General features: G+C 41.6%; 1 protein-coding gene across 2 annotated transcripts in view; it reads right to left on the bottom strand.

Moving 5' to 3' along the window:
• Positions 1-4,103: 4,103 nt before the first annotated feature.
• Positions 4,104-14,209, bottom strand: part of LOC128703391 (ankyrin repeat and IBR domain-containing protein 1) — a 119,495-nt gene continuing 109,389 nt past the window's right edge. For both annotated transcript variants that reach the window (XM_053798026.2, XM_070104668.1), the window contains 3 exons: positions 7,901-8,077; positions 6,058-6,277; positions 4,104-5,505 (listed from right to left, as the gene is read on the bottom strand). In XM_053798026.2, coding sequence (XP_053654001.2) covers positions 4,158-5,505; positions 6,058-6,277; positions 7,901-8,077 — 1,745 coding nt within the window. In that variant the 3' untranslated portion in view covers positions 4,104-4,157. The remainder of the gene's footprint in view (positions 5,506-6,057; positions 6,278-7,900; positions 8,078-14,209) is intronic.

The raw sequence follows: 14,209 nt of genomic DNA, 5'->3' as shown, positions 1-14,209 counted from the left end.
TCTGAGTATTAAATACCTCTATATGAAAAGTGAAGGTCACGTACCGCTGACCACGCAGCAGAGTCTGCCTGTTCGTTGCCCTGAACATCAACATGACCAGGACTCAGCAGAAAACGATTTCAGTGTTTTTGCTAGAAATGTGGCCCAACCAAAGTTGTATATGAAGAACTAGGGAATGAAGCAAATTAAAGTTTTTGATAGCTTGCAAAGCACTAAAGGAGTCTAAGACTACCACAAATGTTGAGGCAGGCCTAGACACAATATGGATAATTGCTATGACAATTGCATACAATTCAGCTGTAAAAATGCTAGCTGAGTCTAATAAGTGACCTTGCACTACACTGTGCAGGAACACTGCTGCAAATTCAACACTGTCAGAGGATTTAGAACCATCAGTGGTGTAGAAAAAGGGAGCAAGAAGCAACTGTAGGTATTTGGGCTTTTCACACATGGCAGTGGTGAAGAACAGACTTGACTGTCGGAACCTCCTAAGGAGGAAGGGAAAAGTTAGATGCTAGATGATCATATAAAGGGGGCAATTGAAGAGAGGCCAAGAGCGAGTGAAGATGAAGAGAAAAGGGGCAGAGTAAACGGGTGACAAACAAATAATAGACCTCTACTAGCATCCATTACTATCCTATATGCAGTAGAATTGTGAAGATCATGAGAGCAGACAATATAGTGAAGACAATGAGCATCATGGCAATCCACCTCTGCATACAGGCTCTTGATGGGAGGAACAAAAAGTACCTACACATGAACATAATTCCTAATGATGGATAGGATCAAGTTTAGAAAGAGTTTCAGGAGAGGCTGCAGAATATATCTGGTTGCCAAAGTCTTAGTTTCGATACATATATAGCTCAATGAAGTCTAAAGAGTTCAACAATCCACCCTCATGAAAGATGACTGAGGGTTTTAAGGAGCTTCGGCCGGCTATGGCAAGTTGCTCTCAGGAAGGTAATGTGAGGTTTCCAGGACAACCAGCAATCAAACAGAAGACCAAGAAATGTGACCGTATCACGTTCAGAGATACGTAAGCCATACAGGTACAATGGAGTATCAAAGACAACAGAACGTCTTGTGAAAGTAATTTGGTGTGTTCTAGTGCCAGAAAATTTAAACCCATGAGTAGCACCCCAATGGGAAACATTCTGGAGAGCAGCTGCTACCAGGCAACAGTCAGTGCCTGCACAAGCTGTAGCAGAGTCATCAACATAGTGATGACCAAATATTAGATGGGAGAACAGATGCTAGATCATTTATGGCAAGGAGAAACAGCCTGGATATAGTCAGGGGACAGCAGATCATTAACCCAGACATGGAAATGTCTTTCAGACAAGAAGTTTTTAGGGAAAAGTTGCAGATTGCCCCAGAGGCCCTAGGTAGCCCCAAGGATGAGCCTGGGCTAAGATGATATATCTCCAAGTAGTGTCGTATGCTCTTTCAAGATCAAAAACGACTGTGATAACCAAGTGGTTACTAGCAAAGGCATTGCGAATATAGGTATATAACTGGAAAAAGGGGTCGATAGTGTAGTGGCCCTTACAAAAACCAAATTGACGAGTGGAAAGACTATTGTGCGTCTCTAAATACCACACCAAAGGTCTATTTACCAGACATTCCATCACCTTGCAAACTGCACTGGTAAGAGCAATGGGATGATAGTGTGAGGTATCATAGCCCAAAATACCTGGTTTATGAAAGGGGCAGAACAACAACAGTTTTCCACAGCTGGAGAAGAACTTGCGACCAAATAAGATTAAAAAGACATAAGAGGACTACTAATATGAAAGCCATCAGGTCCAGCTGCTGACGGTCAGCAAGTGGAAAGTGTTGACTCAAGTTCTGGAAGTGTAAAAGGCACAGTGTCAGACTCTTCTCTGGTAGCTGAAAAGCCTAAAGGCAGTAACTCTCTGGCAGACTTGGTGGAAAGAAACAAGGGGGATAAATGGAACCCCCGAGAGATACGAACAAGATGATTTCCAATTGCTGTGACAACTTCAACAGGATTTGCAATACTGACACCAGCAACCCTAAGAGCAGGAGCAGCGCCTGGAGAGTATTTGCCACTCAATTTCCGTACTTTTTTCCAAACTACTCGAGGAGGAAGCACAGGTAATGGTAGAAACACAATCCCACCAACAAGTGCATTTAGCTTCTCAGATGATACCTCAGGTAACAGTTCTCGTCCACTTAGTCTCTCTGTGGTTCTATTGTAGTGATATTGGTCCCATGCAGCATGTTCCAATCATACTGCATAAGCACAAGGTATTCATTTCTGAGAGTGCCTAGTCAAGGTTTGAGGAATTCAATGTGAAGCCACAGTAAAAACCAAAGTCAAAAATAGTTGTAATAGATCATTAGGTAAGAACAAAGAAGGTTCCTCACTAAAAATGGTTTGAGTGGCATTAAGGGCCCAATTCAACCATTCAAACTGCCAACATGGGCTGCCCAGAGAGCAAGGATACCTGGGAGTACAGACCAGGTAAAGTCGAGTGCAGCTGACGAGGAGCAAACTGAGAGATCAATGTGAGAGAAACTGAGTGTGAGGGTCAAAATGTGTGGGAGTACCAGTATTTAAAACATGGAAAAGAAGTGAATAAAACCTTTAATTGGTTGCCACGAGTCACAGTGAGACCCTCCCACACACACTCCAAACCCCCACATTCACCACACACCCCCACCCCATACACACACACACCCTACACCCCCAAACACACACTGAGGTAATGATGAACATTAAAATTACCTAATAAGACAGTGACTGCACCAGACTGTACTAGTGACTACACTAGTGACTGTACCAGATTGTACTAATGACTGTACCAGAGTACTAATAACTGTACCAGACTGTACTAATGACCGTAACACTGTACTAATGAATATACCAGACTGTACCAGTGACTGTTCCAGACTGTACTAGTGATTGTACTAGTGTTGAGCAACTGCACCAGACTGTAGCAGTGACTGTACCAGACTGTACTAGTGTTGAGCAACTGTACCAGACTATACTAGTGACTATACCAGTCTGTACTAGTGTTGACTGTAGAAGACTGTACTAGTGAGTGTACCAAACTGTACTAGTGTTGAATGACTTTACCAGATGGTACTTGTGACTGCAGTAGACTAGTGAGTGTACCAGACTGTACTAGTGACTGTGCCAGTCTGTACTAGTGTTGACTGTAGCAGACTGTACTAGTGTTGAATGTACCAAACTATACTAGTGTTGACTGTACCAGATTGTACTAGTGACTGTAACAGACTATACTAGTGACTGTAATAGACTGTACCAGATTATACTAGTGACTGTACCAGCAACATATATTTTACACATGAGTGACAAAGTGAATGTCAGAATCCATGACACTCTCTCTCACACACACTCACAGTAAACCAGCCACGCACAACACATTTCCCTCACACAGTTAAACTCGTATAGAAGTGTTTTATATAAACATTACAAAAATCCTATCTACGTCTTATTAAGAATGCTAAGTTGGTCTCACAGAAAAACATTCAATCCTATCATAAAAATTACAATGAACATTCTTAAAAAGTACATTTACGGTCTTAAAAACTCTAAGATAGACAAAGTTGATCTTCGACGAACTTTACAAATAACCAAAAGAATGATCACAGACATAATTTTTAAGATAAAAGAACACATTGAAAGCCAGAGCCGTACATAACTACAGTATCACAGGTAGGGTGACAATAATGCCCGGAGCAAGGTACAGGTTTCCTGCGGTGCTCCTCTAGTCTGTCCCAACACACCACTACAAAATCTCTCCTTTAAGCAGTGATATCAAAACCTTAATATACCTGTAGGCCTAGTCTTATATATAAAATTCTTATCACTTCATTGATAAGGCTATTTTCTGTAATATATCTGTAGGCCTAGTCTTGTTATACAAAATTCTCATCACTGTATTGATAAGGCTATTTTCTGTAATATATGTGAAGGCCTGTTTTTTATTAGTTATATAAAATTCTTATCACTTACTTTACTGATAAAGATATTTTTCTGTATATTTTGCATAAAACTTTATTTATAAAAGCTAATATATTTGGGATAGTTTTATTGTACCTGCTTTACTACCTCCTCTCTCTCTCTCTCTCAGCAATAAAACTGTGCTTCAGAATCTCAATAAAGATCATACCGTTGAAATAAGTTCCTTACCCTTTCTCTTGTCTTTACTCTCTTTTCTTTCCTTTACTTCTTTACCATTTTCCTTACACTTATCTTTTTGTTTCCCTTCTTTATTTCTCTCTTTCACATCCTTCTCACTTTTACTCCTGTCTTTCGCATCTTTGTTTCTCTCTTTCTTTGACTTTTTTCTTTTCGATGGTTTGGGCGACTTGCCCAAAAACAGAGCCTCGTGGAAGTCGTCGGAGCTCAGGTTGGACTCCTCAACATGCAAGACAGAGCTCAGAGCTCCATCTGTGGGAGACTTGGGAAACTGGAACACTAGTCGTCCCTTCTCCGGCTCCGATGCTGAACGAGAGACTCGCAGTTCACCAAGGAGGAATGGTGAGGTCGCCCTCGTAGCCTGGAGAGACAGCGAGGACAGGTGAAGGCAAGTTCCACTGGGTCGGGCAGAGATTCGAGGCGAGAGAGTTGCAGAACTGGGCACTACCAGTGACGAAGAGCGAGAACGACTGTATATTGGCAGAGGCGAAGTGTCCAGACGGCCATCAATGCGAGACCTGGGCTCTGGCGTGCAGCAGAGCGGAAGCGTCAAACTCGGAGATCGTGTTTCCTTGTGCTGAAGCTTGGGAGAACGAGGCTCAGGAGACCGACAAATTGACACTCCACTTATATACAACGTCGGCGAATTTGGTATACCTGTCTCTGATTCATATTCATTTGAACTCTGATTTTCAAGTTTTGAGGAATGGGAAATGTGAATTCTGAGTCCCTTAACATTAGACGGAGCGCTGCTGCTCTGTTCCGTGGAATTACTTTCATCTTTATCAGTTCCTTCATCAACTATCAACTGAAAAGAAGGTTCGTGTTGGAAGACTGGGTCTAAGTCCAGACTAACATCACTTCCTCCACACTGCTCATCTAATGGATTGTCTAACTGACTCAAAATTCCACGCACTTCCATATCCATCATAGGGGAGTCCATATCTCCAATAATCTCGGATGCAGCTCCTGGGTCAGTGTTTTCCACATCTCCACTCTCTGACTCCATGTCTATGCTCTCCTGTTTAGGTTTGGCTAATCGGAGTCGAGCCGTCTCTTCTGGATGATCCTGATGAACATGATCAGAGTCAATCATGCACTCCGGTTCCTCCGAGTTCTTTAAATCGCCCAGCGACTGGGACCTACGGAGATCTCTCCGCAAGTCAGTGGAGTGACCAGAGATCAACAGATGACCATTTTCATGCAGATCTCCATACTCGAAATGTCCATCTTCAACTTCATTGGCAACTTTAGGGAAACAAAGAAGATTCTTATCTGCCTTCCTCTCCCAGTCTTTGTCCACATTGAGGTTCCTGAAGCAACAACAACATAATCAATTAAACAACAACTGTAATTATACAAACTACCACCAAGTCTTAATTATTGCCAAGAAAATCTATTGTGTGTCTTAACAATATTTTATTACATGTAGATTACATTATTTGTACAGTAGAACTCCCATATCCACAGTTTGTTATTTATGGTTTACTGTATTCCAAAAATAACGCTTTGTTTTAATAATGGCCCCCAAAGTGCAAAAACAGTTATGCTAGTAATTCTTCAAAGCCTAAGAGGACCTCCAAAGTGCTTCCTATCAGTGAAAATGTGACAATTATAGACTTATTTTGCTTAATTTACCACTTAAACTATCATAGGTATGTATGTAAACAAAAAATGACTTGTATATAGAGTTCACTATTATCCACGTTTCAGATATCCACGGTAGGTTTTGGAACATATCCCCCGTGGATACAGGAGGACTACTGTATAGCTAGTTCTTGACTTATGATGGGGTTACATTCCCAAGAACCCATTCTAAGTTGGAAATATCTATTATTTACCATTAACAACATAATAAAATATACCTTAAGCTGATCTCCTTATTGGCTAACTTCTTGAGAAAATAATCCACTGCAATTTCAGCACTGGTTGGTTGATACGAGGTCGCTCCCTCAGTTATGTCTGGCCGGGGCCAGGCCGAAGCCTCGGCCTGGCCCACCCCCACCCGACTTCCACCGTACGAAACATCGTAGCCTAAAATGTTGGTGGCAAGCGTTGCTCCGGCTCCACCGACTCCACTGCACCCTAGGAAAACTATCACCATTACTAAGATATCAGGAAAATATTATAGATTTCTGAATATTAGAATGTAGGTTAGTACTGGTTCAAAGTTGTTGATGAAAGTTAGACACATGTGCAACACCTGGGTATCTTCATTGCAGACGTTTCACCATCCAGTGGCTTTATCAATACAAATTCAAGGACATAATTGGAAAACAGTGGAACTATATACAAAAGACGAGGTAATCAGTCCCTCAGCCTTGGCGTTGATGTGAAAAGCACCGTAGTCGTGATGAATCTGGAGCACAGGCAAGAATGCTGGTACTTACATACATCAAGTGGAAAGGGATGGGTAGCAGATGTCACTGGTAGGTGGGATTTCCCAGTGAAAGTAGGTCATACCTGAGGGACAGGTTAGTAGTTGTGAAGAAGGTTGTGGAGATGTCCTCTGAACCAAGATTCCACGATGTTACAGTGTCTGATGGTATTGTATACCATTCATGTACAACCTCTCAGACACTGCAACATCATGGAATCTTGGTCCAGAGGACATCTCCACAACTTTCTTCACAACTACTAACCCATCCCTTGGGTATGACCTACTTCCACTGGGGAATCCTGCCTAACAGTGACAATGCCTTCGTCTGCTACCCATCCCTTTCCACCTGACATCAGTATATAAGCACCAGTATTCTTGCCTGTGCTCCAGATTCTTCACAACTATGGTGCTCTTCACACCAACGCCAAGGCTGAGGGACTGATTACCTCATCTTTTGTATACAGTTCCACTGTTTTCCAATTATGTCCTTGAATTTGTATTGAGCCACTGGATGGCAAAACCTCTACAATAAAGATACCCAGATGTTGCACATGTCTAATTTTCATCTTGCTGGTATTGTGTACCATTCATATATAAAGTTGTTGATGAGTGGAACAATCTACCAAGTAAAGTCATAAAGGCTAAGGCCTTGACTAGCTTTAAAAGGACATTAGACAAATATATAGAGGTGGGAAGTAAAGTGTCTGTACTCTGAAGGCTGGGTGAGGATATTACAGTTCTGGAGGTGGAAAGTACAGTGCCTGTATTCTGAAGGATGAGTGAGGATGTTGCAATTCTCCGTAATGTTGAGGTACAGTCCTTGGACGTATTATGTACCTCTGTAATGTTGTGGTACAGTCCTTGGACCCATTATGTACCTCTGAAATACTGAGGTACATCCCTGGACCCATTATGTGCCTCTGTAATGTTGTGGTACAGTCCCTGGACCCATTATATTCCTCTGTAACACTGAGGTACAGTCCCTGGATCCATTATGTGTATGTAATATACTGGTAACTGCCCACAAGTTGGGTATGTGGTGTGTAATACAGACAATAAACCTAGTATCTTAGACCATTAGAGGAACAAGAACATTAAGGAAAACCTGCTAAGCTCTCAACTTGCAAAAAAAGAACAAATAAATCATCTTGTGAGCCAGGGCAGAACTGCTACAAGGACTGTAGAATGATAAGTTTGGGAGAATACTAGAATACAGTAACTACAGTTACTACTATCACCTTGTAGAGTGACTAGTTACAGTAACTACAGTAATTACTATCACCTTGTAGAGTGACTACAGTTACAGTAACTACAGTAATTACTATCACCTTGTAGAGTGGTTGGGTCAATGGTAGAGTCCCAGCCTTGCTCCCTGGAGTGTTCTTGTAGCCAGGACAGTCTCCTCCTGGCTTCATCTTCAATCATTTGTAGTCTCGACATTTCCAGAGCAATGAGCAACTCCATGCTGGAGTCACAGCCTTCCCATGATGCTCTCTCACCATCACCTGTTGTAACAATGTTATAGCAATATAACAGTCTCGCCATCACCTGCTGTAACAGTGTTATAGTGATTTAACAGTCTCGCTATCACCTGTTATAGAAGAGCAGTGTTACCTTTCTTTGGGTACAGGTACACAAGTACAATTATCATACATAGTTTAACTCTTCTTCTTTCAACAAACTGGCAGTATCCCACCAAGGAAGGGTGACCCAAAAAGAAAAACAAAAGTTTATTTTTTTAACTTTAGTAATGTATACAGGAGAAGGGGTTACTAGCTCCTTGCTCCCGGCATTTTAGTCTCCTCTTACGACACGCATGGCTTACGAAGGAAGAATTCTGTTCCACTTCCCCATGGAGAGAAGACCAAATAAACAAGAACAAGAATTAGTAACCTAGGTAGTAGGTTGGTAAACCTACTACCTAGGGAGGTACTACCGTTCTGCCAAGTGAGTGTAAAACGAAAGCTTGTAATTGTTTTACATGATGGTAAGATTGCTGTTGTCCTTTTTTTTCTGTCTCATAAACATGCAAGATTTCAGGTACATCTTGCTACTTCTACTTACACTTAGGTCACACTACACATACATGTACAAGCATATATATATACACACCCCTCTGGGTTTTCTGCTATTTTCTAGTTCTTGTTCTTGCTTATTTCCTCTTGTCTCCATGGGAAGGTGGAACAAAATTCTTCCTCCGTAAGCCATGCGTGTTGTAAGAGGCGATTAAAATGCCGGGAGCAAGGGGCTAGTAAGCCCTTCTCCTGTATAAATTACTAAATTTGAAAAGAGAAACTTTTGTTTTCCTTTTTGGGCCACCCTGCCTCGGTGGGATACGGCTGGTTTGCTGAAAAAAAAAAAACTAGTAAGAAAATAGAAGAAAACCCAGAGGGGTGTAACAAAGTGAAACAAAGCTGAAGGGGTTGGGTGAGTTTCAGTGGAGAGGAATTTATGGGTTTAGGCCAGGGGTTTCTAATAGAGTTAGAGCTAAAGAAGGAGGAGCAATAATGTTGAAGGATAAGCTATGGCAGGAAAAGAGGAACTATAAATGTATTAATTCAAGGATTATGTGGAGTAAAATAAAGGATGGATGCGAGAAGTGGGTTATTGTAAGCATTTATGCACCTGGGGAAGAGAAAAGTATAGAGGAGAGAGAGAGATTTTGGGAAATGTTGAGTAATTGCGTGGGGAGTTTTGAACCAAGTGTGAGAGTACTTGTGGTTGGGGATTTTAATACTAAAGTGAGAAAAAATATTGTGGAGGGAGTAGTAGGTAAATCTGGGGTGCCAGGGGTAAATGAAAATGGGGAGCCTTTAATTGAGCTATGTGTAGAAAGAGGTTTGGTAATAAGTAATACATATTTTATGAAAAAGAGGATAAATAAATATACAGTGGACCCCCGCATAGCGAACTTAATCCGTGCAAGAGGGCTGGTCGTTATGCGAAATGTTCGCTATGCGAATTAATTTTCCCCATAAGAAATAATGGAAATAAAATTAATCCGTGCAAGACACCCAAAAGTATGAAAAAAAATTTTTTTTACCACAAAAAAATGTTAATTTTAGTACACACAAACTGAAAAAGGCATGCACAATTACATGACACTTACTTTTATTGAAGATCTGGTGATGATTGATGGGATGGGAGGAGGGGAGAGAGTGTGTTAGTGTTTAGAAGGGGAATCCCCTTCCATTAGGACTTGAGGTAGCAAGTCCTTTTCTGGGGTTACTTCCCTTCTTCTTTTAATGCCACTAGGACCAGCTTCAGAGTCACTGGACTTCTTTCGCACAACATATCTGTCCATAGTGGCCTGTACCTCTCGTTCCTTTATGATTTGTCTAAAGTGGTTCACAACAGTGTCATTGTAACAGTCACCAGCACGGCTTGCAATAGCTGTGTGAGGGTGATTTTCATCAAAAAAGGTTTGCACTTCAAGCCATTTTGTACACATTTCCTTAATCTTTGAAGTAGGCAATTCCTTCAATTTCTCTCTCCCCTCCTTTGAACCAGTTTCCCCAGGTCTGGCCTCTTGCTCTTGAAGTTGATCTATCAGCTCATCAGTGGTTAGTTCTTCATTGTCCTCCTCCACCAACTCTTCCACATCCTCCCCACTAACCTCCAACCCCAAGGACTTCCCCAATTCCACAATTGATTCCTCAACTGGTATACTACTCCTCTCAGGGTTAGCCTCAAACCCTTCAAAATCCCTTTTGTCTACACATTCTGGCCACAGTTTCTTCCAAGCAGAGTTCAAGGTTCTCTTAGTCACTCCCTCCCAAGCCTTACCTATAAGGTTTACACAATTGAGGATATTAAAGTGATCCTTCCAAAACTCTTTTAGAGTCAATCGAGTGTCTGTGGTCACTTCAAAGCACTTTTGAAACAGAGCTTTTGTGTACAGTTTCTTGAAGTTGGAAATGACCTGCTGGTCCATGGGCTGCAGGAGAGGAGTGGTATTAGGAGGCAAAAACTTCACCTTAATGAAGCTCATGTCCCCATAAAGTCGCTCTGCCACGTCTGTAGGATGACCAGGGGCATTGTCTAACACCAGGAGGCACTTAAGGTCTAATTTCTTTTCAGTTAGGTAATCTTTCACATTGGGGGCAAATGCATGGTGTAACCAGTTATAGAAAAATTCCCTAGTGACCCATGCCTTACTGTTTGCCCTCCACAGCACACACAAATTATCCTTGAGGACATTCTTTTGCCTGAACGCTCTGGGAGTTTCAGAGTGATACACTAATAAAGGCTTAACTTTGCAATCACCACTAGCATTGGCACACATCAACAAAGTAAGCCTGTCTTTCATAGGCTTATGTCCTGGGAGTGCCTTTTCCTCCTGAGTAATGTAGGTCCTGCTTGGCATTTTCTTCCAGAACAGGCCTGTTTCATCACAATTAAACACTTGTTCAGGTTCCAGTCCTTCAGTTTCTATGTACTCCTTGAATTCCTGCACATATTTTTCAGCCGCTTTGTGGTCCGAACTGGCAGCCTCACCATGCCGTATCACACTATGGATGCCACTACGCTTCTTAAATCTCTCAAACCAACCTTTGCTGGCCTTAAATTCACTCACATCATCACTAGTTGCAGGCATTTTTTTTAATTAAATCGTCATGCAACTTCCTAGCCTTTTCACATATGATCGCTTGAGAGACGCTATCTCCTGCTAGCTGTTTTTCATTTATCCACACCAATAAGAGTCTCTCAACATCTTCCATCACTTGCGATCTTTGTTTCGAAAACACAGTTAAACCTTTGGCAACAACAGCTTCCTTGATTGCCGTTTTCTTGCCCACAATAGAAGCGATGGTTGATTTTGGTTTCTTGTACAACCTGACCAGGTCGGTGATACGTACTCCACTTTCATACTTATCAATGATCTCTTTCTTCATTTCTATGGGTATTCTTACCCTTTGAGGTGTAGGGTTGGCACTAGAAGCTTTCTTGGGGCCCATGGTCACTTATTTTCCACAAACAGCACCGAAAACACTGTAATAATACGAAATATTCCGAGTGTATGCTTGAATGTTACCGCGGAGGCTGGCTGGTAAACAATGGGACGGGCGGCACATGTGAGGCTGGGTGAGGGCTCAGATTGGACGCGTCTCGAACGAAGTTCGCTGAGCGGGTTTTTGTCCACTATGCGGGGCAAAATTTTAGTGAACAAAGCGTTCGCTATGCGGATTGTTCGCTATGCAAGGCGTTCGCTATGCGGGGGTCCACTGTACAAGGTATGATGTAGCACGTAATGAAAGTAGTTTGTTAGATTATGTATTGGTGGATAAAAGGTTGATGGGTAGGCTCCAGGATGTACACATTGATAGAGGGGCAACTGATATATCGGATCATTATCTAGTTGTAGCTACAGTTAGAGTAAGAGGTAGATGGGATAAGAGGAAAATGGCAAAAAAGTAAGAGGGAGGTGAAAGTGTATAAACTAAGGGAGGAGGAAGTTCGGGTGAAATATAAGCAACTATTGGCAGAAAGGTGGACTGGTGCAGGTATGAGTAGTGGGGGAGTTGAAGAGGGTTGGAATAGTTTTAAAAATGCAGTATTAGAATGTGGGGCAGAAGTTTGTAGTTATAGGAGGGTGGGTGCAGGGGAAAAGAGGAGTGATTGGTGGAATGATGAAGTAAAGGGTGTGATAAAAGAGAAAAAGGTAGCTTATGAGAGGTATTTACAAAGCAGAAGTGTTATAGGAAGAGCAGAGTATATGGAGAGTAAAAGAAAGGTGAAGACAGTGGTGAGAGAGTGCAAAAGGAGAGCAGATGATAGAGTGGGAGAGGTATTGTCAAAGAATTTTAATGAAAATAAGAGAAAATTTTGGAGTTAAACAAGTTAAGAAAGCCTAGGGAACAAATGGATTTATTAGTTAAAAACAGAGAAGGGGAGTTAGTAGATGGCGAGAATATTTTGAGGAACTTTTAAATGTCGATGAAGAAAGGGAGGCGGTAATTTCATGCACTGGCCAGGGAGGTATATCATCTTTTAGGAGTGAAGAAGAGCAGGATGTGAGTGTGGGGGAGGTGCGTGAGGCACTACGTAGAATGAAAGGGGCTAAAGCAGCTGGAACTGACGGGATCATGACAGAAATGTTAAAAGCAGGGTGGGACATACTGTTGGAGTGGTTGGTATTTTTGTTTAATAAATGTATGAAAGAGGGGAAGGTACCTAGGGATTGGCGGAAAGCGTGTATAGTCCCTTTATATAAAGGGAAGGGGGACAAAAGAGATTGTAAAAATTATAAAGGAATAAGTTTACTGATCAAGTGTTTACATTGAAGCATACATGTGAGCAGTATTTAGATAAAGGTAGGGAAGTTTTTATTGCATTTATGGATTCAGAAAAGGCATATGATATAGTGGATAGGGGAGCAAAGTGGCAGATGTTGCAAGTATATGGAATAGGTGGTAAGTTACTAATTGCCGTAAAGAGTTTTTATGAGGTAGTGAGGCTCAGGTTAGGGTGTGTAGAAGAGAGGGAGACTACTTCCCAGTAAAAGTAGGTCTTAGACAGGGATGTGTAATGTCACTATGGTTGTTTAATATATTTATAGATAGGGTTGTAAAAGAAGTAAATGCTAGGGTGTTCGGGAGAGGGGTGGGATTAAATTATGGGGAATTAAATACAAAATGGGAATTGACACAGTTACTTTTTGCCGATGATACTGTGCTTATGGGAGATTCTAAAGAAAAATTGCAAAGGTTAGTGGACGAATTTGGGAATGTGTGTAAAGGTAGAAAGTTGAAAGTGAACATAGAAAAGAGTAAGGTGATGAGAGTATCAAATGATTTAGATAAAGAAAAATTGGATATCAAATTGGGGAGGAGGAGTATGGAAGAAGTGAATGTTTTCAGATATTTGGAAGTTGACGTGTCAGCGGATGGATTTATGAAGGATGAGGTTAATCATAGAATTGATGAAGGAAAAAAGGTGAGTGGTGCATTGAGGTATATGTGGAGGCAAAAAATGTTATCTATGGAGGCAAAGAAGGGAATGTATGAAAGTATAGTAGTACCAACACTCTTATATGGGTGTGAAGCTTGGGTTGTAAATGCTGCAGCAAGGAGGCAGTTGGAGGCAGTGGAGATGTCCTGTCTAAGAGCAATGTGTGGTGTAAATATTATGTAGAAAATTCAGAGTGTGGAAATTAGGAGAAGGTGTGGAGTTAATAAAAGTATTAGTCAAAGGGCTGAAGAGGGTTTGTTGAGGTGGTTTGGTCATTTAGAGAGAATGGATCAAAGTAGAATAACATGGAGAGCATATAAATCTGTAGGGGAAATATTTCGCTGGAGCACGTGAGGGGACCTTCGCTCACTGGTAAACAATGCCAGACTGGCTGCCGCCCCGGCTCACGCCGTGGGTACGCGTCCCGGACGAACTACGACTCGCGAGTCAACCTATGAAAAGAGGAATAAGAATCTTTCCTCCGTAAGCCATGCGTGTTGTAAAAGTCAACTAAAATGCCAGGAACAATTTGCTAGTAACCCCTTTTCCTGTAAAGATTACTAAAAAGAATAAGAAGAAAATTGTCAAAGTGGGAAGTCTGAATGTGCGTGGATGTTGTGCAAATTATAAGAAAGAGATGATTGTGGATGTTATGAATGAGAAGAAACTGGATGTCCTGGCTTTAA

The sequence above is a fragment of the Cherax quadricarinatus genome, chromosome 93, assembly GCF_038502225.1.
Source record: "Cherax quadricarinatus isolate ZL_2023a chromosome 93, ASM3850222v1, whole genome shotgun sequence".
In the NCBI taxonomy this organism is placed as follows: domain Eukaryota; kingdom Metazoa; phylum Arthropoda; class Malacostraca; order Decapoda; family Parastacidae; genus Cherax; species Cherax quadricarinatus.
Note: the sequence above shows the minus strand (reverse complement) of the source record. Positions and strands in the feature narration are given on the sequence as shown.